General features: G+C 42.8%; 2 protein-coding genes across 4 annotated transcripts in view; one reads left to right on the top strand and one right to left on the bottom strand.

The window, feature by feature from the left end:
• The first annotated feature begins 180 nt into the window (after positions 1-180).
• Positions 181-17002, top strand: LOC306941432 (ectonucleoside triphosphate diphosphohydrolase 5-like). 2 transcript variants are annotated; one of them, XM_079526895.1, is made up of 14 exons: positions 181-312; positions 3391-3629; positions 4185-4264; positions 5138-5281; positions 5986-6061; positions 6575-6610; positions 8521-8609; positions 8719-8801; positions 9802-9863; positions 10486-10587; positions 10999-11142; positions 11476-11532; positions 12101-12216; positions 15725-17002. In XM_079526895.1, the coding sequence occupies exons 2-14, from the start codon at positions 3398-3400 to the stop codon at positions 15806-15808; spliced, it is 1305 nt and encodes a 434-aa protein (XP_079383021.1). In that variant the 5' UTR covers positions 181-312; positions 3391-3397; the 3' UTR covers positions 15809-17002. The 2 variants fall into 2 exon arrangements, with proteins under 2 accessions (XP_079383021.1, XP_079383020.1); XM_079526894.1 differs by lacking the exon at positions 181-312 and adding an exon at positions 3087-3142.
• A 46-nt stretch (positions 17003-17048) lies between these two features.
• The window catches only part of znf410 (zinc finger protein 410), a 37950-nt gene continuing 32147 nt past the window's right edge, over positions 17049-22851 (bottom strand). For both annotated transcript variants that reach the window (XM_079526892.1, XM_079526893.1), the window contains exons 10-12: positions 22234-22353; positions 19644-19766; positions 17049-17568 (exon numbers count right to left, since the gene is read on the bottom strand). In XM_079526892.1, coding sequence (XP_079383018.1) covers positions 17462-17568; positions 19644-19766; positions 22234-22353 — 350 coding nt within the window. In that variant the 3' untranslated portion in view covers positions 17049-17461. The remainder of the gene's footprint in view (positions 17569-19643; positions 19767-22233; positions 22354-22851) is intronic.

Below are 22851 nucleotides of genomic sequence, written 5' to 3'. Positions count from 1 at the left end.
ACCCTACCTGCTAAATGCTGGAAGGTATTTAGAACGGATACGGAAACGTTGCCAGCTGGCCGGATATACGGAAAGTTAGTGGGCTCTAGACCGGATCACCCTGGGTAATTGGGTATGTAAACCAGAGCTTGGTGGTGGTGACGCCAGCGCGGTGAGCGGTTAGGACAACTCGGGTCTCGTCTCGGCTGTTTGAAAGTGCATATAGACACTTTCTTTCTTTCTTTCTGCTCACACTCACACAGGGGCCCCCGACGGTTATCATCATCACACACAGACAGACGTCATATCGTCCAGTCAGTACGTGACATCATGGTGAGGATGAGTTGTTTTTACTGCTTTTACTCCTCAACTACTCATTACATTGTGTCAGTTTGTGTAGACGCCTCGTGTATTTTGGTGGAACAATAAAGAGCTTGTGGTGGCGTTTAATTCAGGTTTCCCTTCTTGAACAAGTTGTAACCGTAGGCTACAAAGTGACAGCTGTGTACAGTGGACCGTTATGTCAGTCAGTGGTTAGTTACTCTGGTGGAGAAGCTAGTAATAGCTAACTGCTAGCTGATGTAATCAATTGTAACAATAATGTTAGTGGCTGTGTTGTGACAACAGTTGGTGGGAGAGGAACACACATTGCTCATTGCAAACTAAAGTAATACACGTTGTACAACACATGAAATGACCGTTGTGACACTGGCATGGGCGGCACTCACAGTGTAGACACCTTTTAAACAGCGAGATAACATAACATGGACTTGATTAAAATAGAATACATCTTTGTATACTTAATGCTAGATCATGATCATAGTATAGGCTACAAGGCATTAAAGCCATGGCAGCTGGATTCGTTTTTATTTTATTGAAACTTTTATTGAACCAGGTTATCTTTTTGAGACACGATTACACATCATATGAGGACAGACAGACAGACAATACAGTTACAGTAAATATTATGGCTGATACTACAGACTCTCTCTGTGTGTGTGTGTGTGTGTGTGTGTGTGTGTGTGTGTGTGTGTGTGTGTGTGTGTGTGTGTGTGTGTGCGACTGTGCGCGCGTGTGTGTTACAGATTTCATCTTGTTTCTGTATTCCGCTCGTGTAGGTTACAGTAAATGGAAAATAAGCATTATTTTTGGAACATTCATAACCATTAATGATAACTCATTATATGCATAACTGATAACTGATAATACTTTTATGAGTCTTGGGTTATCATTAATGGTTATGAATGTTCCAAAAATAATACTTATTTTCCATTTATAAACATTGATATTAGACCCATGTTGTGAAACCCATCGGTCTGTCCTACACCTCAGAAAATGTTGCAAGCAGATGTTCATAAGAAACAAAATAGTGAAAATAGCTGATTTACAATTTGTGACATTTTTTGAACACTGTCACATGCCCAAAATAGGGACGACAGGTTGAAGTTAAAGATAAAAAATACCCCTAAAATTACAACCTTTTATATGGACCATTATTCACCTCATGTTGCCTTGAATACATGGAGAAGGTGTGTACTTTGTGTGCAAGAAGAGGCTGTTAAATTGTCCAGAAATGTTTTCTATAGTAATTTAAAGATTTGAGTGTGTTTTTTTCACTCGCTCACTTGCTACTGAGCAAGTGAGCATAGAACTGTAATTACTGAATACACTTTTGCTCTTTTAAAACTTTGCCCCAGTTAACTTCAGTTCATCATGCATTCACTCCCCCCGTTTTTGGATTCTTCATTTACCATGTGGGGGAAAAAACAAATCCAGGAAAGAAAAGTTGATATACAAAATTGTTCATTTTTAGGGGTGAAGTATTACCTTTAACAGCTTTAGATTTAGTGTGCTGTAGTTTAGTGTGAAAAACATGTTCTTGGAAGCATTGCAGTGAAACTCATCCACATTTGGCAGTGTCAGTGTGCTCCAATTAATGGATATTGGAGGGAGAGCTGAATAGTGTCAAGCTGAGTCGGATCTGCCACATGTTTTTTATACACATGCAACCGGAACTTAACATACTGGAGCCCCTTAAATGAAATGCACAAGAAATTGTTACACTACTACTGTATAAGACTGCAATAACAATATATTTTGTTTTAGGCCTAAAACAAAAATCTGAACTATATCTGAGCTATAGTGAACTATGTTTACTATAACCTCGGAAACCCATATGTTTTATTTCGTTTACTATTAATGTTAATACTAGTAATGAATATAATACATCAAACATAGAGCACCTTTGTACTTATAGTTACTAAAAGATGCATTACATAAACAGAACAAATAATAAATAGAAAAGAAAAAAAAAATATGGGCTACAGAAAAGTTCTAAAAACTGTTAAAATCTAATGGTAAAACAATGGAAAGAAACAGGATTAGGTGGGAAAGACTTTAAAGGTGGGCTTTGAGATTGGTTGTAGCATCTGTTTTTATGTCGGTTGGCAGTGAGTTCCACAGAAAGCAACTAAGAAAGCCCCGTCACCCCTGGTTAGGTGCTTGGTCCTGGGGGTTTCTAGGAGGTTCTGGTTGGCATCATTCCCCGGACCTGAGGGAGTGGAGTGGGGACATGGAGGTGGAGGTCGTTCAGAGAGGTAGAAGGGAGATGGGTTGTTGAGAGTCTTGGTGGGGAGTATTTTTTTTAATGTATTCTCATCAAAAAAAGCATTTTGTCTTCCGATTCCTGAATCTTCACTGGTTAACCCCCACACCCCACAAACATATGAGTTCAGATTTTTCCTTCTAATATCAAGTCTACTATTACTACTACTACATATTTTGCAACATATTTTCCTTTGTGTTTAATGTCATACATAGTGATGGATCTCTGGTTTGGGACTCGTTGCCAATCTTAGCAAATATCACCCACATAATTCCTATAATTATACTTAGTCATGCTGAATAGCACAGACACCTGGTCTGCAAGCTCACAACATGGCGCATTGCGACATATTGAGCTTGTAGATCACATGCACAAAGCCACAATCTTGTTTAAAATGGGATTTATTTTTGTTGCTTGAATGAGCTATTTTACGGCAGCCCTATCGATATCATAGTTCTACAAATAAGATGTATGACATGATTCCTTCCTGTACAGTGATTGAGTCAACATGCATGCCAGAGACGTTGCAGTGAGCTACTGCAGGGATGTTCCTCTGTGGTTAGTTATAGTGGCTACAAGGGCGTGGTCAAACCGCAGGCTACATAACTTCATCTGGTTAACTCACCTTGCTCCATTTGATCACTCCCATACTCCTCTGTCACTCACCGGTCACCCTGGGACATCACATTTCATAAGAGCAGACACTAACCAAGCTCCTCATTCTCTGCGCTGTCTCCTCGGTTCACTCACGCCACCGGTTTTCATTTGATCTTTCATCATCGTGCCTCTCTGCTGATCTCTTCCAGCGTGAAGATGAGGCCCGGCGTGCCTGTAAATGCGATGCTACTGGTGCTTCTGGCCATGGTGGGGCTGAGCCATGCCCAGGTCAAGACCTCTCTCCTGGAGCTGACCAACAGCATCGGCAGCCTGCTGCCCGCGCTCAGCCGCCCGGCCAACTCCAGCCGTATCTTCTACGCGGTGATGTTCGACGCAGGGAGCACGGGGACGCGCATCCACGTGTATACCTTCATCCAGAAAGACTCAGGTAGCCTGACTCGTGTGAACCGGCCTCTCTTGGCACACATTGCTGTTAGTATTATTTACTTTGTCTTTAAAAAAAACGAAAAAACATTTATGTTCTGCTTGAAAATGACTGTGAGCTCCTTCTCTTTAGGTTAATTTTTTTTGTTATATTGAATGCAGCAGATCGTGTGAGGTCAATTTTATTGTACAGCAGCAAAGATTTTAATCATGTACTGCCATGACATTTAAAGAATGTATTTAAATTCCACAAGCAAGTTAAACAGCATGATGCTAGTACATACTATGTCGACTGACAGGTGTGAAATTCTGGGAATCCCTATTGCACAGCAAATTTATACCTGCAGATTATATTTAATTTAATCTGTTTTCCAAGTTATATAAAACCTGTATTTCGTTAAATACGACACACGAGTCAACTTGAATTGTCTTGAATGAGATCAATGCTGCACAGTGCACAATATATGTATACCAACTGCCAAGTTATTTCAATTTAAAGTCCTCTGAATGTTTTGAATATCTGCTGTATAACTGATGCTGTATATGTTGTATTCTTTAGCGGAGCTGCCTGTTTTGGACAATGAGATGTTCCATTCCATAAAGCCTGGCTTGTCAGCATATGCTGACTCACCAGAGATGGTGAGTTAATTGTCAGTACTAATCAGTTCAGTTGAGCTGCATAAAAAGTGCTGTTTTCTCTGAAGCTGCATAAAGAAAACCTTCAAAAATGATTTAAGACTTGGTTCCCGATCAGACGGGATGCGTTTCAGCGGCTGGGGGCATCTTTTTGTAATTCTTATTTCAACTTTTAGTGAAGTTTTTTTAGTGCACCCAGCGTTTTTGCACTCTATGCACCTCATGTTTTTGTTGAAAAGGAAAAAAGGGGCTGCAAGCTGCTCTGCTTTGTAGGCTGCACATAAAAGGCAGTGAGGTGCACCCTGTGTTTTGCAGCGTGAAAATGTCTGATTTGTGCTATACTGTTTCGTTCTAATTGTTTGGTTCTTTTTTTAATTTGTTGATGTGAAGTGATGTCCCCATAGAATGGTTACACAGTGATGATTGTCTATCATAACAGGACAGTTACACCTCATCGACACAGGCAAGGGCAGAGTGTTCCGACGGCGATATCACACAAAAACTGTCCTGATATGGAGCGTCGGCCATTGCCTACAAGCCTTGCGACGTAGCCTGAAACAAACTAATAACCAATAAATAGTAGCGTGTAGATCTCAACCAATAACAGTGTTGGGGCCGCTAAACCTCGCTCAAATAGAGATTCTGCAAGCGAATATAGGAGGGGTGAACGACATCGCTACACGCTCAGGGTACGTCAGGACAGTCTCATTGAAAAACATGTATTCTAATGAGAATTCATCGTTCGCTCGCTCGCATCGCTGGCAGTGTAGATGAGATGTTACACAGTGATGCCCCTCTGTCCCCATAGGTCATACAGTGATGATTGTCTGTCCTAACAGGACAGTCACACACTGATGTCCCTCTGTCCCCACACAGGGCGGTCACACAGTGAGGTTGCTGTTGAAGGTGGCCAGGAAGACAGTCCCTCGTCTGGAGTGGAAGAGGACGCCGGTGGTCCTCAGAGCCACGGCAGGACTCCGGCTGTTGCCTGGAGACAAAGCCAAAGCTCTCCTGGACCAGGTAAAGGAGCTACAGTAGGCATGCGTTGTTAGCTTGTGGATCGGTTATTTTTTGGCAAAGCATCGTGCATGCCATGGATTATAAATTATGCTCCGGCGGCGCTGCTTGAATAGCCAGGAGGCAGGAGAAGATAATGCCAAGCGCAGCGTTAGTCTCTTGTACTGCCTGGAGTGATCATCGCCACAGAAAGCTATCCTGACTTGACTTGTTATTATGGGAAGAAGAGTAGCGGAGCAATCTGCACAGCCTGGGAGAGATGGGGGGGGGTGGGGGGTGACAGGTACTAGAGTGTTGAAGGAGGAAGAGCATTGTTATCAGGAACGCCGTGGAGTGAGCTTTAGTGTGGAGAGAGGGCTCTCACTGAGGATAAGGCATAATGGATGGCCCCCGGGCATTGTGGGAGATATATGATACTTTATTAATCCCCCCCGGGGAAATTAATTAATCCCCATCTTGTGGAGGGCATGTCTGGAGGGGCTACCATTACTGCAGATAACATTAAATCAGTTTTTCGCTTTCTCGCTTTCTTTTTCCCTCGCTGTCTTCATTTTGCCTTTCACTTTACAATTTTTCCCCTTTGTTTTACTCTTTGTAATTTTCTCTCACTTAATTTTTCTCTCTCCCGCTTTGTGTTGATCTCTTGATTTCTCTATTTGTTCCTCTTGATTTCTCTCTCTCTCTCTCTCTCTCTCTCTCTCTCTCAGGTCCTGGATGTTTTTCATGAATCTCCCTTCTTGGTGTCAGACGACAGCGTCAGCATAATGAACGGCACAAATGAAGGTAACGTCTGGTCACCCTTGGCCCCAACAAGTATCAGCCAAAGCCTTTCATCAGCTCCCACTGTCACTCTGCTTGTTTCTGCAGCACCCGCACAGTGCCATCAGAGCAATTCTAGCATGCTACGCACATTTTCTTCTTGGAACTATTTATGACATTAGCTAAATTACAGTAGATTATTGCCATGTTTTATGATGACACTTTAGAAAATGTAATTGTTTTGGGGCTACAGAACTGTTATGACCTGAACAGGCTGCAATTATGTGGTGAAAAGATTTGATGTTCTTAAACCACACGTTGTGCCATGGTGTTATTGATTTGTCAGCGTTTTGACCTTGTTTTTGTGAATTATAGCTCTGGTTCCAAGTGTTTGCACTTGTTAATGTATATGTTGTAAGCATTGCAATTTTGAATGAAATCATGTGGTTATCTTCCCTGAAACGGTCTTGTTAGCTTTTCTTGAAAATGACTGTTATCTGTTTCTTGCTTTTGTTTGTTTGCTAATTTGCGATGTAGGAATCCTGGCCTGGGTAGCCATCAACTTTCTGACTGGTGAGTTCTGAAAACTCAAGTCCACATGGTCTCCTACGTAAATTAATACAGTATTTGAGAAAACATTGTAAATCCCCAGGGGGGGAATGTGGTTGTCTCTGTAGCCAAAGTTATTATGTAGTTAAGCACTACACACAAATTACACAAACCAACAAAGACAGTTCTACTCAATTTCCCACGATCTGAGCAGCTCCCCTCCAAAAATAATCTCATACTAAACTAACTTAAAACTCATGACTTAATAATAATAACACTTCAATATCAAGACATGAACCCTGGTAGAAATAGAAGATCTACAAGCTCACACTGTGTCACAGCGATTAGGTGTAGAGGGGAGGAAAAAAGAACAGACCGGGTGGGCGATATGGTGATAAATATCGTATTGTGATCAAATGTCTCCACGATATCGTATATATCGTGATACAGTGAATGCGCATTCTATGATTTTCAGTTCTATACCTTAATTTATACTAAAGTATTTTGGTCTAAATGTTCTGTTACTCCTTTTTCTTCCTTAACTCTTAGCCTGCCGCCATTAATTAATCCCTCGATTGCGTATTGCCATGGTTTAATCACGCGTGACACTTACTTTGAAGAGCCAAATATCCGTAATCGCATTTTACTATGAAACCATTCCGTGTGTGTTGACGAAGCTGGTGCTCGTTCTCTCGGTCGGTGGTGGAAAAAGTGGACCGCGAGTATCACAGCGCCTGCTACAGGCCGTTGAAAACGCTTGTCTGGGACAAAGCGTCCTCTGCAATGTCGCTTCTGTGAGATAAAGCCGTCTGAAAACAGAGCCGACAATGTTAGTGGATGCGCGCGCATTTTCAAAATGGCCGCGCCCATTGTGTCAGAAGCATAACAAAGCTAACTGACGGTAGATTTCGATACGATCGTATTAAAACATGCATTAATGAATACATCGCTGTTAAAACGGCTTTTCCGTTTGTGGCAGGCTACAAGATTCTACGTTTTAAAATTCCTATGTTCCTGGCGGGTAAACGATTAAGTAGCTTTTTGTGTGCTTGCCTGGCTGGCTACCTGTGTCTGAGCACGGAAATTGCATTTGGTTGGTTTTCAAAACCACACACATATTAACTGTATATATGATGATTTCAGGTATATCAGTACAGTACAGTACAGTACAGTACAGTACAGTACAGTACAGTACAGTACAGTACACTAGAGGGACCCCCTGGGGACCCCCACATGGTAACTCTGTCATTTCTCAACTGTTTCGGACACGGGGTGGCTCGCCAGAACGGCCCACCCCCCTGGGCACGTTCCTGGGGGTTTGGATGTTTCCGGGGACCCCCACGGGGACCCCCACACGGTAACTCTGTCATTTCTTGACCGTTTCGGACACGGGGCGGCTTCCCGGAACCGGGCCGGCACCCTGGTCGCGTTCCTGCGGGTCTGGATGGGCCCCCTTGGGACACCACACGGAGTTGCACCACTTACTTTACTATTTTTTGTTACCTTGTAGGTGGTTGAACTTGTAATGTTAAGTAACTTGAACAATAACCCTAAAAAACGCATGAAACAATATCGTGATATTATATTTTTCCATATCGCCCATCCCTAAGACCAAGTATAGAGCCCTGGGGGACCCTGGCCAACTAAGTATATAGGGTTTAAAGAGGTTAAGTGAAGGTTTCAGCTGCACATATAATTTCACATAATTCTGCAGTTATTTTCTGATAGAAGCTGAACGTGTTTACCTTGCAGTGTGACTGAATAATTTGGCTCATTATCAGCTACAAAGCTGAGATTTCGTACCCCTGGTTACATAATGGCCCTTTTGAAGATAACATCTTATAAGTGTAGCTGATTCCTATCGTCTCTGTGTGTGCGCTGCAGAGTTCACCGCTGGATTAAACCAGGGACCTTTTTTTCTCTCTTTCTTTTAGGTCACCTGAATTCACAAACTAAGAAGACTGTGGGGATCTTGGATTTGGGTGGGGGATCTACCCAGATTACCTTCCTACCGAAATCAAAGGTTTGTCACCTGTATTTCAACTTGCCTTTTCCTGTCATTTCTCTGCGAGTTCTTTTGAAATAATGTTGTAATTGTGATCTGACATACAGTATTTGATATCCCTCCGTAGAAAACAGTTGAAAGCACCCCGCCGGACGATTACATTGCCAGATTCGACATGTTCAATTCCACGTTTGAGCTATACACTCACAGGTAATACATGTTCAAATGCAAATAAAAACGCATTATAACGGTATGACAACTAATGTGTACTAACTTCCATGAAAGCTTTGTTGTTCCATCTTCAGAGATGTTGGCCTACTTGCAAGAGACAACTGTGCTGAAATCTGATCTCAATTATATTATATGGTTTGGAAGTAATGTCAGACTTGATTCTTATTCTTTAAGAATTACCCAATAGTGAGCTTCTGCCTACGTAATTTTAATTGGCCTCCACCATAGAGCAGTTTTCTCGCACTTGGGACTCCAATTAAAACCTACTGTTGTGAGTCAGATGACCTAAGTGCCGTTGCTACTTCCAGAGAAACAACTTGTTTCAAATTGTTTTGGGCAAGTCATTATAGGCAAAAATCCTTTTTGAAAATAGCAAATACTATACAAGCTCACAACATGTCATGATGCAATGCGTTGTGAGCTTATAGATTTAGCTCATTTTAGCCGTTTTTGAAACAGGGCAAACAAGTTTTTGAGGGGCGCTAGCCCCTCCAATGTCCAGCTTTGAGGGTTTGTGTAAACACAAACATTGCCCTAACAAACATTGAATGCCATTGACAATAAATGGCCAGAATTTAGTGTTTGTGTAAACACAAACATTGAAGGCCATTGACAATGAATGGGCAGCTTTGAGTGTTTGTGTAAACACAAACATTGACACAGAGGTGAGGACGCAAATTGTGATTGGCCAGAATGAGATGATGTATGATGATAAGAGCGCCCCTCACTTCACACGGGTGTGATCTTTCCATAATGAGCATTTAATTTGTTCGGATTGCCATTAGTACATAGATCATGTGAAAGTGGGGCAGGGATGTAGTATCTATTTTGCAGAGAGTACTGTACTAATGTGCTACTGTATATTGTGGTGTGACTGGGGTGGGGGTATCTAGTTTGTTTGCAGAGTACATTATATTGCGGTGTGACAGTGTCTTATTACCTTTTTGTTCTCTTCACTCATACCATTGATTCCCTGCAGTTATCTGGGGAACGGGCTGATGGCAGCACGACTGGCAAGCCTGGGAGCTCTGGGAGCAGAAGGTACATGAATGAATGGTTATTTGGTTTCCATTAGCTGTGACTCCACGAGGCAGGCGACACACAGGTTTCACATTACCTTTTCGAGCGTCAATGCTTGAAGCACCTTTTTATTCTTTTCCTCATTTCACGATATTTTGTCTCTGTTGGGTGGAAACATCATGTCAAACTGTTCAATTCAAAACTGTTCAAATTCAAAAGTAGCAGATGTACAAGCCCAAAACGGATCGCTTTGCACCGCGTTTCGAGATTGTGGATCTGCTACTATTGATGCTTTTGTGTGACACTGTAGTATGTTCAAGTATGGCATTAATGTATGAAAAAAGTGAAAAAACACAAAATGTTTTAATATGAAGTTTGTGTCCAACAACAGCAATTTAAAGGTTATTGGTTTGGGTTTTGTGTTTGGGATGAGGGGTTTACTAAGGTCATCCTTTCTAATCAGCAATTCCAGTGAGATGCTGAGAAATAATAGGAAGTTCCTTGGATTGCCAAAAGGCTTGGGTGGAATTCATTGTCTATTAGTTTGGCGTTCCCCTGTCTGCGCCGTAAGACCATAGGACCATGTGTGGATTCTTGAGTCAACCCAGAGATTAAACACACTCTTTGTGTCTCTCCTCTCCAGATGTGGACTGGCGGGTCTTCAGAAGCTGCTGTCTGCCAAAGAAGTTCAAGGATGAGTGGAGCTTTGGAGGAATCACCTATCAAGTCAGCGGGATCCCAGATGGTGCGAACCGATTGTGCTGTGAATACAAGCACACAATTTGTTGTTTGGGGTTAACAAATCAAGATCAGTGTGGAGAAACCTAATCCATTCCATTTAAGATGCTTTACTCTCACAAATATAAATGTCCTTGGGTTTAAAGAAGTGATTCAACGTTCACCTTAAACACCTAAGGAGCGCTTAGGTAAAAAGCATTGCAGTGCATTGCAGATTTTAATCTACTAAATATAGATGCATTATATGGTTCCATAATATGAAACCAAATGTTTCATATTAAAATCAAATGGGTTCAGTTCTGAGCTGAGTCTCCTGAGGAGGCACATCTGAAGCCTGTCCTGGACGGGGTCTCTGGATGTAAAAACAAATCTCTCATATGGTTCCATAATAACGTGGCGTCTCTGTGCCTTGCATCAGGTTATGCAGGATACAAGCTGTGTTATCAGGAGATCCTCAAAGTGGTCAAGGGGATCATCCACCAGCCATACGAACTGAAGGACAGCGGCGTCTTCTACGCATTCTCCTATTACTTTGACAGAGCTGTGGATGCAGGCCTCATCGGTGAGCGAACAGACACGCACTCCCAGCAGGAGGTTGCCCACCCCCCCCCCCCCCCCACACACACACACACACACACACTCTAATTGCAGACAGAGACGGGGAAATATGAGTCATCAGCAGCTGCCTCTGTGGGTTTGACAGCCCTATAGGTGTGTAGTTATTAGACTAATCACTATCCTCTCTGCCGGCCCGAGCCAAAAGGGCACACACACTATTATTAGCATGATAGAAGCGTATGTGTGTATGTGTGTAGGCCTACTTTTACTGTAATTAATGGTGTATAGAATTAGCATGATACGCGACGCAAATGACCCCGATCACCTCTCGTTGCAGACGGGAGCCAAGGAGGCAAGCTGGAGGTCAAAGACTTCAAGAAGAGGGCTAAGGAGGGTGAGTCGAGCACCGAGTGCTGGAACGCACGGTGATGCATAGCGATCGCTGTCGGGTGGAAACCTTGTATGTCCAAAACAGTTACTTCTCAGGAATGAAAAATAATAACCTGTGTTCCATTGTAGATATTATTTTATCACAAGCACTTGTTAGTTTTCATTGGTTCAATATTTCTAAAAACCCACAGACACACTTTACCAACTTTTACTTTAATAACATTTTCAAAAATAGCAGAAATTGTTGTAAGTTCGCCACATCACAATACGTCGTGGCTACTTTTGTGTTTAACGAAGTCATACTTTTGCGTCCATAATTGACGAAACAGATAAAACATGACAAGTTGAAATATGGAGATACAGGGTTTCTGCCCGACAGCAACGCTAATCACCATTACAGACCTGTCATGCACTTGAGACGAGGGACGCATCTCAATAGTCCGTCCACCCTTCAGCTGCCCTATCTTAAAACCCTGCCCCTCGGCCCACACGGCAGCATACAGATGACTGATTATCCAAGCCGTAAACAGAGAGGCATTACTTCACCGTTTGTTCTCTTTGTGTCGTCTCAGTCTGCAACAAGATGACCAAGTACGGCACGGCCAGTCCCTTCCTGTGCATGGACCTGACCTACATCACCTGCCTGCTCAAGGACGGCTTTGGCTTCAAGGAGAACACTGTACTGCAGGTACAGTAAGACACGTCACAATAACAATGGAGTCTAGTAGGGGTGTAACGATACATTCTAACAGCGATACGTATCACGATACATGGTTGACGATACGATACATGGACGATATTGGTTCATTATGGCGATACGATTCAATGATTTGAAATCGATACAGTACCGGTAACTATTTAGCAAATACATTAAATATGTGTGAAACTTGTGGATAGTACAGGTTTTTTTAAGAGAAACAATTATTATGGATATAAATTAGTAAACACAGTGATTCTCTGGCAAATAGATGGACATTGTATTTGAACACATATGGACAAACCCATGCCTTGACATGAACACAGAGAATGCACACATTTATCAATAGACCAAGTGTAGCTATATGGAATGGGAAAGTAATTAAATATTTTTCTTTTTTCTTCTTAAAATTGCTAAATACAATTTACAATTTAGGCATTTAGCAGACGCTCTTAATCCAGAGCGATTTACATTAAGCAATAACAAAAAGCATGGCATACATCACATGTATAAAAAGTAGTTATCATGAATCATGCGTAAACTAAGAACGTAACAGTGGAGTATCTATGTAAACTATACATACTATACTATATAATATATTATACATGTGTACTATAAAGTGCTATGACTACATAAAGTGCAATTCTAGAGCTGTCTACATAACAAGCTATAAGTCTGTTTAAAATGCTATCTAAGTCTACATAATGTGCTATCTAAGGGGCTAGGCTAGGGCAAGTGCTACGGGCCATGGTGGAGTCTGAAGAGGTGGGTTTTCAGACTACGGCGGAAGATTGGGAGTGAGGCTGCAGTTCTGACTGCAATGGGAAGTGCATTCCATAGTTTTGGAGCCAGAAGGGAGAAGAGTTTGGGACGTGTGGAGCGTTGTCCCGGCGTTTTTAGTGAAGGTACCTCCAGCTTCCCTGCGTTGGCTGATCTGAGTGAGCGGGAGGGTTTGTAGGGTACGATCATACTTGTGAGATATGGGGGGGCCATGCCTTTGGTTGCTTTGAATGCCAGCATCAGAGTTTTGTATTCTGTGCGGGCAGCGACCGGGAGCCAATGGAGCGAGCGGAGAAGGGGGGAGACGTGTGAGAATTTTGGCTGGTTGAAGACCAAGCGTGCTGCGGCATTTTGGATCAGTTGGAGGGGCTTAAGTGCACATGCCGGTAGGCCAGTAAGGAGGGAGTTGCAATAGTCAAGTTTTGACAAGACTGTTGTCTGGATTAGGAGCTGGGCTGACTCCTGGGTGAGGAACGGTCTAATTCGTCGTATGTTGTAGAGTGTAAACCTACAGGATCTAGTGACAGCTGTGATGTGTGTTTTGAACGAGAGCTGACTGTCCAGGACAACACCAAGGTTCCTGGCTGTCGGGACAGACTTTACCAGGGCGTTGTCTACGGAGATAGTTAGCTCCCGCATAGGGCAGGACTTAGCTGGGAAGAACAGAAGCTCAGTCTTGTCTGGGTTCAGCTTGAGGTGGTTGGAAGACATCCACTGTGAGATGTCAGCCAGGCATGCTGACAATGTACTTAGGGCAGGGGTTCTCAACCCATGGGTTGCGACCCCTCGGGGGGGGTCGCCAAATTATTTTGGGGGGGTCCCCAAATAATGCCATTCAGTTGCAAATTTTGCAACTGAATGGCTGGAAAATGGAAATTAAGAGTTTACATAGTACACATAGTACATGCATAAACTTTTCCTTTATTTATATTATATTTATTATATCTGGTTTCAGTATTCATTTATATTTTCTCTATTATTAAGGTTATTTTTGCAGTCATTTTGTATTGGTGGTGGGGAGGGGGACATGGCCAAAGCATTTCCGGGGGTCCCCAGCCAAAAACTTTGAGAACCCCTGACTTAGGGTATTGATACAATTGATTATTTCCATTGCAAAACGATTCGTTTCCGATTATTTCTGTGGGAAACCAAAACACTACGATACTTGCTGTTTACATATTGATATATTTCGATAGTTACTATATCGTTACACCCCTAGAATATAGGCTCTAGAAACAGCTCAGGGCATGTTCCGAATTGTATGTAGACGGGGCTGGGCAATATATCGTATGTGATGATATTGTGATAGGAGTAGTGGTGGTATAGTAGGACTATTACTGCTACTGCTATTACTACTACTATAGCAGCAGTAGTAGTAATTTGCCTCTGAGATGTAGTGGAGTAGAGGTACAAGTATTGGAAATACTCAAGTATAAATACCTCCAAATTGTACTTAAGTATAGTACTTGAGTAAATGTACTTAGTTACTTTCCACCACTGCAGGCAGTCAGGCAAGCAGGCAGGCAGACAGACACACACAGCTTGCGAGCCTAATTTGCTATGCGCGAGGGAGCTACCGGTATATGAGAAGTTGTACTTTTTACCATGGCTAATCCTATGCGACACAGCGCAAGGCATGCCACTGGCTTTAATTGGTCACAGCTGTAATTAAACGCAGACTTAAAACAACTGATTCAGTTTGTCTCGTTATTCAGAAATCAACTCTTTTCAGTAGGCTACGTGTTTGGTATTGCTGTTTGAAAGGGGTTTTGTGCATGAACTATTCTACATACCAGTACCACACTGTCTGCCTCTACTCCTCCACACTACTCCAGTGTTATGTCCGCATCATAATTTACTGGTGGTAAGTGAAGGGCCATTTGAACGGCACCGTTGGTGCTGGGTGGGATTAGAGTGGGATTTCACTGGCGCTCCTGAAGGTTCTACTTTCTACATGCTGCTGGTTAAAACCATAGATAAAAAATAGATGCCTCATTGGCCGCTGCAGTTCATTGGAGCGACGTGTCTCCATTGAAGGCAGGGATCTTTTTGCCTTCAACAGCGACACGCGTCCCAGAGCCAGAAGAGGTGTCTACCTTTTTATGTCTATGGTTAAAACATTCTCCTCTTGTCCTGATCCATATAGTTTTGAGCCACAGTTGCACCATTTTAACTTCGCTGTTTATTAGGGGGCACATACGTTGGTCCGACTCCGACCATATAGCCAGTAGTAGTAGTAGTAGTAACATGCCATCAAACATAATCAAAAGGTCACACCGTCACACTAGAACATGTCAAAAACCAGCAAAACTGTAATGCTAAAGCATGTAATAAAAAATCATCACAAAAGACCATACTAACACTATACTACTACTACTCAGGCCATGAGTGAACAACAATCTGAACAAAAGCCCACAGCATGTTACACTTGATCTGGTGTTGAGATGTGACATTTTAAAATCAGGTTCCACATGTGTAGAAAAGTGTTTTTTCTGCATATTTGGTTCCCAATGTCTCCTATGTTTAAGTAAATTAAAATCTCACAAAAGAAGTTGATTTCTGTCCCAGCCCAAACCGTTTCAGACAAAAACCAAACAAAAGAAACGTTACACACACACATGACGTGTTACTTTCTTTTTTATTATTTCAATAAATACAAAGGCATTTAAGTGATTTGGTGTTGGGTTATTTTCATTGTTTGTTCTATCCCCCCTCCCAGTTGACCAAGAAAGTGAACAACGTGGAGACAAGCTGGGCTTTGGGTGCCACATTTCATCACTTCCACAACCTGAAGATCCACTGAGGAGGGAGGAGCAAGAGGATATATATATATATATATACACTGCTTATTTAGTTGGTGCTCAATCATCAGGCATACTGAATAACGGCCACTGCCAGGCCTCCATCTACCCCGGGACATTTGCTGTGTATTTTATTAGGGGGCTGTAAAAGAGCTCATGAGTAATTGTTTGTCTATTTTCTGAACGCAATTCCTCTTGTGTGTTGATATATATCGAGTTGTGAACGAGCCACAGACACCTGTTGTCTTAAGCCTGAGTTGTACTTGGTTGCACGCCGGTGTTTGCACCCCGAAAATAGCAGATCTATAGTTATATATAAGCTCTACAAGCTCACAACACGTTGCGAGCTTGTAGAGCTGCAGATTTTCGTACATGACACTGCTGCATTATTCAGTATAAATCGGACATTACACTGACACCAGCTGAGCTTGACAGTTTTTGGTAATATATGGAGTAAATGCGATTCTTCTCAGGTGTTAATATATATCGAGTTATAAACAAGCTACCTGCAACCAAATCATTTGACATTTTCAGATCCTTTATTCACGCTGGATTCACGCGCCGAAAACAGTCAATCTACAAGCTCACAACACGCGGCGCGACTCGTGAGTTTGGAGACTGGCTTGTTGCCGGTGCACCAACACCAGCACGTAACCCAAGTATATAAATCAGGCATTACACAGACACCGGCTGAAACTTGACAGCTAATACGTGCACAGTAATCATCCTGGTACCTAATTTGGCAAAAACTTGGTGTAGCCCTTCCATAAGATGATGTCATGTGAAAGCAGTGTGCTCCATTGTTTTCAATGCAACAGTCGAGTAGACCGTTGGTGACAACTATACTCTAATGAGTGTAGAGGGAGTGGTTCTCAAACTTTTTTTATTTCAAGGACAACCATAACTGTGTACAAAGTTACAGACCTGTAAGGGTCCATTTGGAACACCCCTGAAGGAACCCAGGTGGTCCCTGGACCCCACTTTGAGAACCACTGGCGTAGGGAGTGCATTATGTCTGGCACATTTCAAGTGGTAATTTTATAAATTATTATTAGCCGCTGGAACAAAAAAATAAATGGCACTCGGAGTTGCACATTTTACATTAGGAAAACCGCTGTTAACCTTAAATGTACATGGTGATGAAAAAAATGCAGGTATCTATACATTATTGTTGTTTTCATAAAACATCATTTTTACACCCGTCTTTGTATTTCTTTGGGAGTACTTTGTTTTCTTAAAAAAAAAGAAAAAGAAAAAAAAAGGTCATTTAGTACAAACTTTAGCATTTTTGTGCTTTTTGTCAAAATAAAACAGTTATTGGCTGCTAATTACATATCTACAAGGGTGAAAGTCAACAGTAACTATTTACATAGACGTCTTCATGTTAAGTCCATTCCTTTTGCTTGACTGACCACATGATGTGCAGGCATATGTTCCGACATACCAAGAGTCCGACACCCTACCCAAACACTAACCTAAACCACATGCCACAGGTGATTTGTAACCCGCAGCACGGGTGATTTGTAACCGGCAACGCATGTAGGGAGCCACAGTGTTGTCATGGACTAATGACTGATGATGGATTTTTGGTATGTCGGATAAATGACCACATGATGTGTGGGGGAAGGGGGGGAGACAAGTTCATCATGACGACACTATAGCAGAGCCACCGTGACCTGGTCTCCGTACGTGACGTGGCTCTCGGACGTCATGGTCACCAGCTCATGAGGTTGAGAGAGAACCACCACAGTGTCTGCTGAACCTGGACAGAAATAGACAGACAGACACCGTGATCAGAGAGAGGAGATGTTACGCTAAAACCAGTGTTTACCCCCAAATGAAAAACATTAAAAAAAACATGAAATGTATCCATCTATAAATGCCTCTGTACGTGTACGGCTAATGCACGTAACTCGAGAACCGTTCACCCCATCGACTTCAAATTCGACACACATGTTCCACCGAATCTAAACCCCCACAGGGAATGCAGTGCTCGGTGTCGAGTCGGTCGGACCCACGGTTGTCCAGAACCGCCACAAAAGGCCTCTGCCCGGACTCTGGACAGGACCCCTGCTCCATATATGGAGCTGGCCTGTTCTGACATCACAACACTCCATATTTGGGCATAGCCTGGTTAATAAACCAGACCGAATCAGCCGTTGGCAAAAAAAAGTTGCCTAGCAGCGGATTACGGTCTGGCGAGGCTCAGTAGCACGCCTCTTTCCTACAGCAGAGAACAGGTCGGACCAATCGGGACACGGTATGCAATATAGGCGGGCTTTGGTACAGTGACGTTCAATGCTTGAGACTTTTGACTGACAGTAGCTCTGACCAATTGCGTCAAAGAGAAAATGTTCCCCGGGAAATGAAATCCAAGTGGAGCCAGCCCAGACTGATATACCGCGACAGTGTTGTGTGATATTAGTCTGGCTTATTAGCCAGGCTAATTTGGGCATGCCTGACACAGAACTCCATACAGGAATAAAGGGACAGCGAGAGACAGATACAGAAATCTCCGTATATGGGCATAAAAGGGACACAGACAGATGGGTGGAACCGGTACTCTGACACAGGTACAACGGGTATTGCATGGATTGTCCAACTTCCATCGTTACCGACCCGGTGCTCTACAGCCGGGGACCGGTCTAGTAATCCATAAATTAAAAAGAAACCTTTTAAGAAAATAGCAGATCGAACAACAGCTATTAAATTGGGTTAAGTTGGGTTAAGACACCACATTTCTCTTTCTAGTCTCGAGCTAAAAAGGGTTTCTGCTGCGCTAAACATCAAAGGTGTCTGTGACGGGTGGATTTGGGGGGGGGGGGGGGGGGGGTTAATGGCTCGTCGTAACAACCTCGCTGAGGTTGAACTACGACAGCGAGGTCCTCCTTTCAGACATCCCATTCATTCCTGGCTGGCTGAAGGGAAATGTTAACGGTGTTTGACAGACACTTGTCACATTGCAGGAATGTGTCGCTACAGTCGTCCTTGGGTTTTCTGCAAGCTGGCGGCCGGCTCTGCCACTCGGCTCTAATGAGGAATGCTGACAAGTCATTTTAGGGAATCTGAAGGACAAAATGGAGGAACTTTTCCAAGTTTAAATGGGTACTACTACCTCCAGCCAGCCGTGGTACTTCTGCTAGTATTTGCCTTGCGATTTCACAAGCTGCTCGTTCAATCTTAACTAGTCAAGACAGGCCGAAACCTACAGTAGAGCCTGAGTTATACTGTTGCACATCCGCTGGTGATCTACAAAAAATGCATTTTATGCTTTATGTAAAGCACATTGAATTGCCATTATGAAATATGCTATGCTATAAGTAATTAAATTGTATTTTAAAGATATTTGTGGGCTTTTTTTGCCTTTATTGATAGATCACAGTAGGTAGACAGGAAACGGGGAGAGATTGGGGAATGTACCCAGTTTACCCAGTTTGTCGGGTTCGGGACTCGAACTCACGACACACTGTCATGCTGGATTACCGCTAAGGCCTTTAAATTATATTTTAAAACCAGGAAAGCACACTTGTCATTTTAGATTTTTGCATTGGCGATTCAAAAAATAGCAGATATACAAGCTTGTACGTCTTCTATTTTTGAACATTTTTGAAAAATCTTCAAAGTGTGAGAACTATCTGATTTAAATTAGAAAGCATTACTAGAATAGGCCTCAGGTATGAATGGGTTAAAGAAATTAGGTCAAATAGTCATTCGTGCATGTATGACATGACTGTTGATGAGGTGGGATGCCATCCAGGTCACACCAGGTATGATGAGCTGTGACTGCAGTTAGATCAGCATCCTCCTCTATGTCACATCATGTGATCCTACGCCTACCTTGAGCTCTCAGCATGGCATGATGAAGGTTCATGGGTTCCACTGACGTCGTCGTCATGGTGACCATGGTGTCACCCGTCTCCCCATCAGCCTCCAGCAAGCTGCTTTGGGTCAGAGCCTCTCCTGTCAATCACACACACACACACACACACCGCTGCCTTCAATTATGTGCCGATAAAACAGCACCGACAGTGACACTTGGGGAACAGGTAGGTGGATTTAGGGATTTCTAGACCCATTTTAAACTGCCATAGTGGGCCCACACTCCACATAAGTAATAGTATACATTATTATTAAGCAACCTACTAAAGCCGCATTGCGACATGTTGCTAGTTTGTACATCAGCTATGTCATTCAGTGAATAGATTTGGTGGTGTAGAGGGGAAAAGGGAGGAGACCATGCATTCCCCCAGGGAGTTTGTGTGTTGTGCACTTGCATTGACAAAACAATACATTTAGTTGACAATGATTGCTGAATTTTCACTTTGCTTTGCCAGGAGAAGCGATGACTTGGCTCTAGATTTCCCCTGGATCAGCCCGGAAACATGGACAACAGTACAGGCTTCATATACAATGTGCAATTTTATACAATCATGATTCACCGTTCGCCGAGCTCTAAATGCTGCACAGATCAGATGTTCTTTACAACAAAATCTAACAATTATGACAATGAAACCATCATAATACGGTTGCGTTGCTTTACTCAAAACAGAGTTTCAATGAGTATTGAAACCGGTTAAAATTTTGAACCGGTTTCAATACTCATTTTCCACACCAGTCGTGCATTCTATGTATCTTCTCTCGTCTCTGCTGGGTGGTTTGAAAACATTTTAATTTCAAGAACATAACTCATCATCATAACTCAAGAGTTACAGTCTTACAGACTTATTGGAGTAAATTTTGAACCCCCTTAAGGAACCGTAAGGGTCCCTGCACCCTACTTTGAGAACTACTGGTACAGGTCTAGACTGACAAGCTAAACACACACGCGCATCCTCACCTCTCCTTCCCCACGCTAACGCATGTCTCTCCACATATCACTTATCTCGTTTCTCATCTTTAAAACAAAAACATATTTACTGATACACGGTACAGAAAGCAGTGGAATACGGCAGCAGCTCGAGGGCCCATTTCATTTGAAATGTTTCACACAACTAAACCTGCCCGTGGGAACAGGCTGCCATTAGACCTCGTCTGGAGTCTCGGAGTGCCAGAGGAAAGGTCACTCAGGCACCAGGCTCCTCTAGTCTACACGCAAAGCATAACATTTAGCGGGGGTCTGGCAAAGTGATGAAGCAGCTGTGACCTTTTTCCACACAGCCCGACTACACACAATTTTCTGCCCGGCATGTTGGATTACAGATTACTGGTCAGTATGAAAAGCAGTTGCTTGTTATCACAATGCTAGGTTAGTGTGAAGAAGGCTTTCACATCATACAATGTTGGATAGGTCGCTTAGCCTGGAAACCAGACGAATCTGCCACAGGATAAACAAATGCCCTGGGCAGAGATTGGTCTGGCACTCCTGTTTGAATTACATTTCACTCACCCCAGAGTTGTGGTTGACGAATCAGTGCCCACTATTCAAAGTGAGACTTTTTTCCTGTCACGTTGGAATCTGTTTGTAACCGCCCCTTGTAAATAAATATTCCACACCGAAGTTCCAGACTAATATCTACGCAGTGATATCATATTAGTCTGGCCATGCCAGGCTATTATGTCGCTATAGTTGCACTCTAGATATTTGCTAGTCCTAGTTGCTAATGGATACCACCCTGAGTCAAACCACGTCCACATTGTAGGTGTGTGTGTGACTGTGAGTCAGTTCTCTGGGACTTGGCAAGTTCACCGTTCTGCCTCTGCATTAAAAAGATAATCCTCCCTCCCTTTTTCTTTTTTCTGTTCTTTGGTTGCCCCACTTTGTGTACTGTGTTGCTGTTCTGTCAGCCGTTTTTACTGTAAAAAATAAGTGTACAAAATAAAATACTATAATATCACAAAAAAATAAAGCTATGATCCTATATTCATCATCTCGTCCTATTGTTGCTTCCAAATCCAATATAGGACAGCATTGTTAATTTAGGCAATAATAACTAACACATCATTAGAGGGACATTAGAGTGAGACTGGGATTAGAACCAAGAATAAACCTATTATAACTATGTCCCATTACCAAAATGATCCGGCACAGCTATTCAAAACTATATGAAAAGAGAAAACTCTTTGTTCTAAAACCGAACATGAGGAATTTTGTCAAGTGACTGCAGGAGAAATGAATGAGCTCTGCAAAGACAAGTGTAATGAGGGGTATCTTGTTATTGCTCATATACACTTGAGACAGATTCAAAAAGAAATATGTCTGCTGTGCAGCCAGTCACAGATGGCTTTTCAAACCTGTAGGGCTTGTGCGGAATCTGAGCCAAATATGTGAAAAAATGAAAGTGCTATAGAAATCATCATTTAAAGAACAGAACATCATGAACAATTCATGCTGCAGTCTTTGATGTCACAGACCATGAAACAGCATCTGTACTTGGGCTGAGTACAGCTAATGCCCAACACTGCCTCTGTGTGTGCGTGTGTGACTGACCCGTTTCTCTGCCCTCACTGGTGAGTCCCTCCTCTCCGTGTCTCTTCCTCATGTGGACATTTCTGCTGCCAGACTGAGAGAAGGTCTTCCCACAGATCCCACACTGATGGGGCTTCTCACCTGATTACACACACACACACACACACACACACACACACACACACACACACACACACACACACACACACACACACACACACACACACACACACACACACACACACACACACACACACACACACACACACACACACACACACACACACACACACACACACACACACTTGTATTACTGTACTTGTAAGGACAGATTTAAATTAACTACATTCATTACCTTTTAGGACAGGACTGCATGTGGGTCCTGTCCATTATGCGTCTGTATGTGTCTGCAGCTACTGTATGTATGAGGATCTCCCAATGGCTGAGCAGCAAGCGGCTGCCAAAGAGGAGAACGCAGTGTATTTTTTAGAGCACACTTTGTAGTATTCATTGTTTTTAGTAGGGTTGTCCCGATCCGATTACATGATTGGAAATCAGGGCCCGATCACGTCATTTTCAAACAATCGGAATCGGATCGGGAGCAAAAAAAACGTCATCGGGACATCGATAGTATCAATA

Source organism: Electrona antarctica (genome assembly GCF_951216825.1).
Source record: "Electrona antarctica genome assembly, chromosome: 17".
NCBI classification, from domain to species: domain Eukaryota; kingdom Metazoa; phylum Chordata; class Actinopteri; order Myctophiformes; family Myctophidae; genus Electrona; species Electrona antarctica.
The sequence above is the reverse complement of the archived record's forward strand: the minus strand, read 5'-3'. Positions and strand labels throughout refer to the sequence as shown.

Excerpts from the sequence above, each read along its gene's own strand:
- LOC306941432 (XM_079526894.1), top strand. The coding sequence starts at position 3,093 with ATGCATGCCAGAGACGTTGCAGTGAGCTACTGCAGGGATGTTCCTCTG. Across the intron at positions 9,864-10,485 it reads GGGAGCTCTGGGAGCAGAAG|ATGTGGACTGGCGGGTCTTC; the intron begins GTACATGAATGA and ends TCTCCTCTCCAG. Across the intron at positions 12,217-15,724 it reads AGGAGAACACTGTACTGCAG|TTGACCAAGAAAGTGAACAA; the intron begins GTACAGTAAGAC and ends CCCCCCTCCCAG.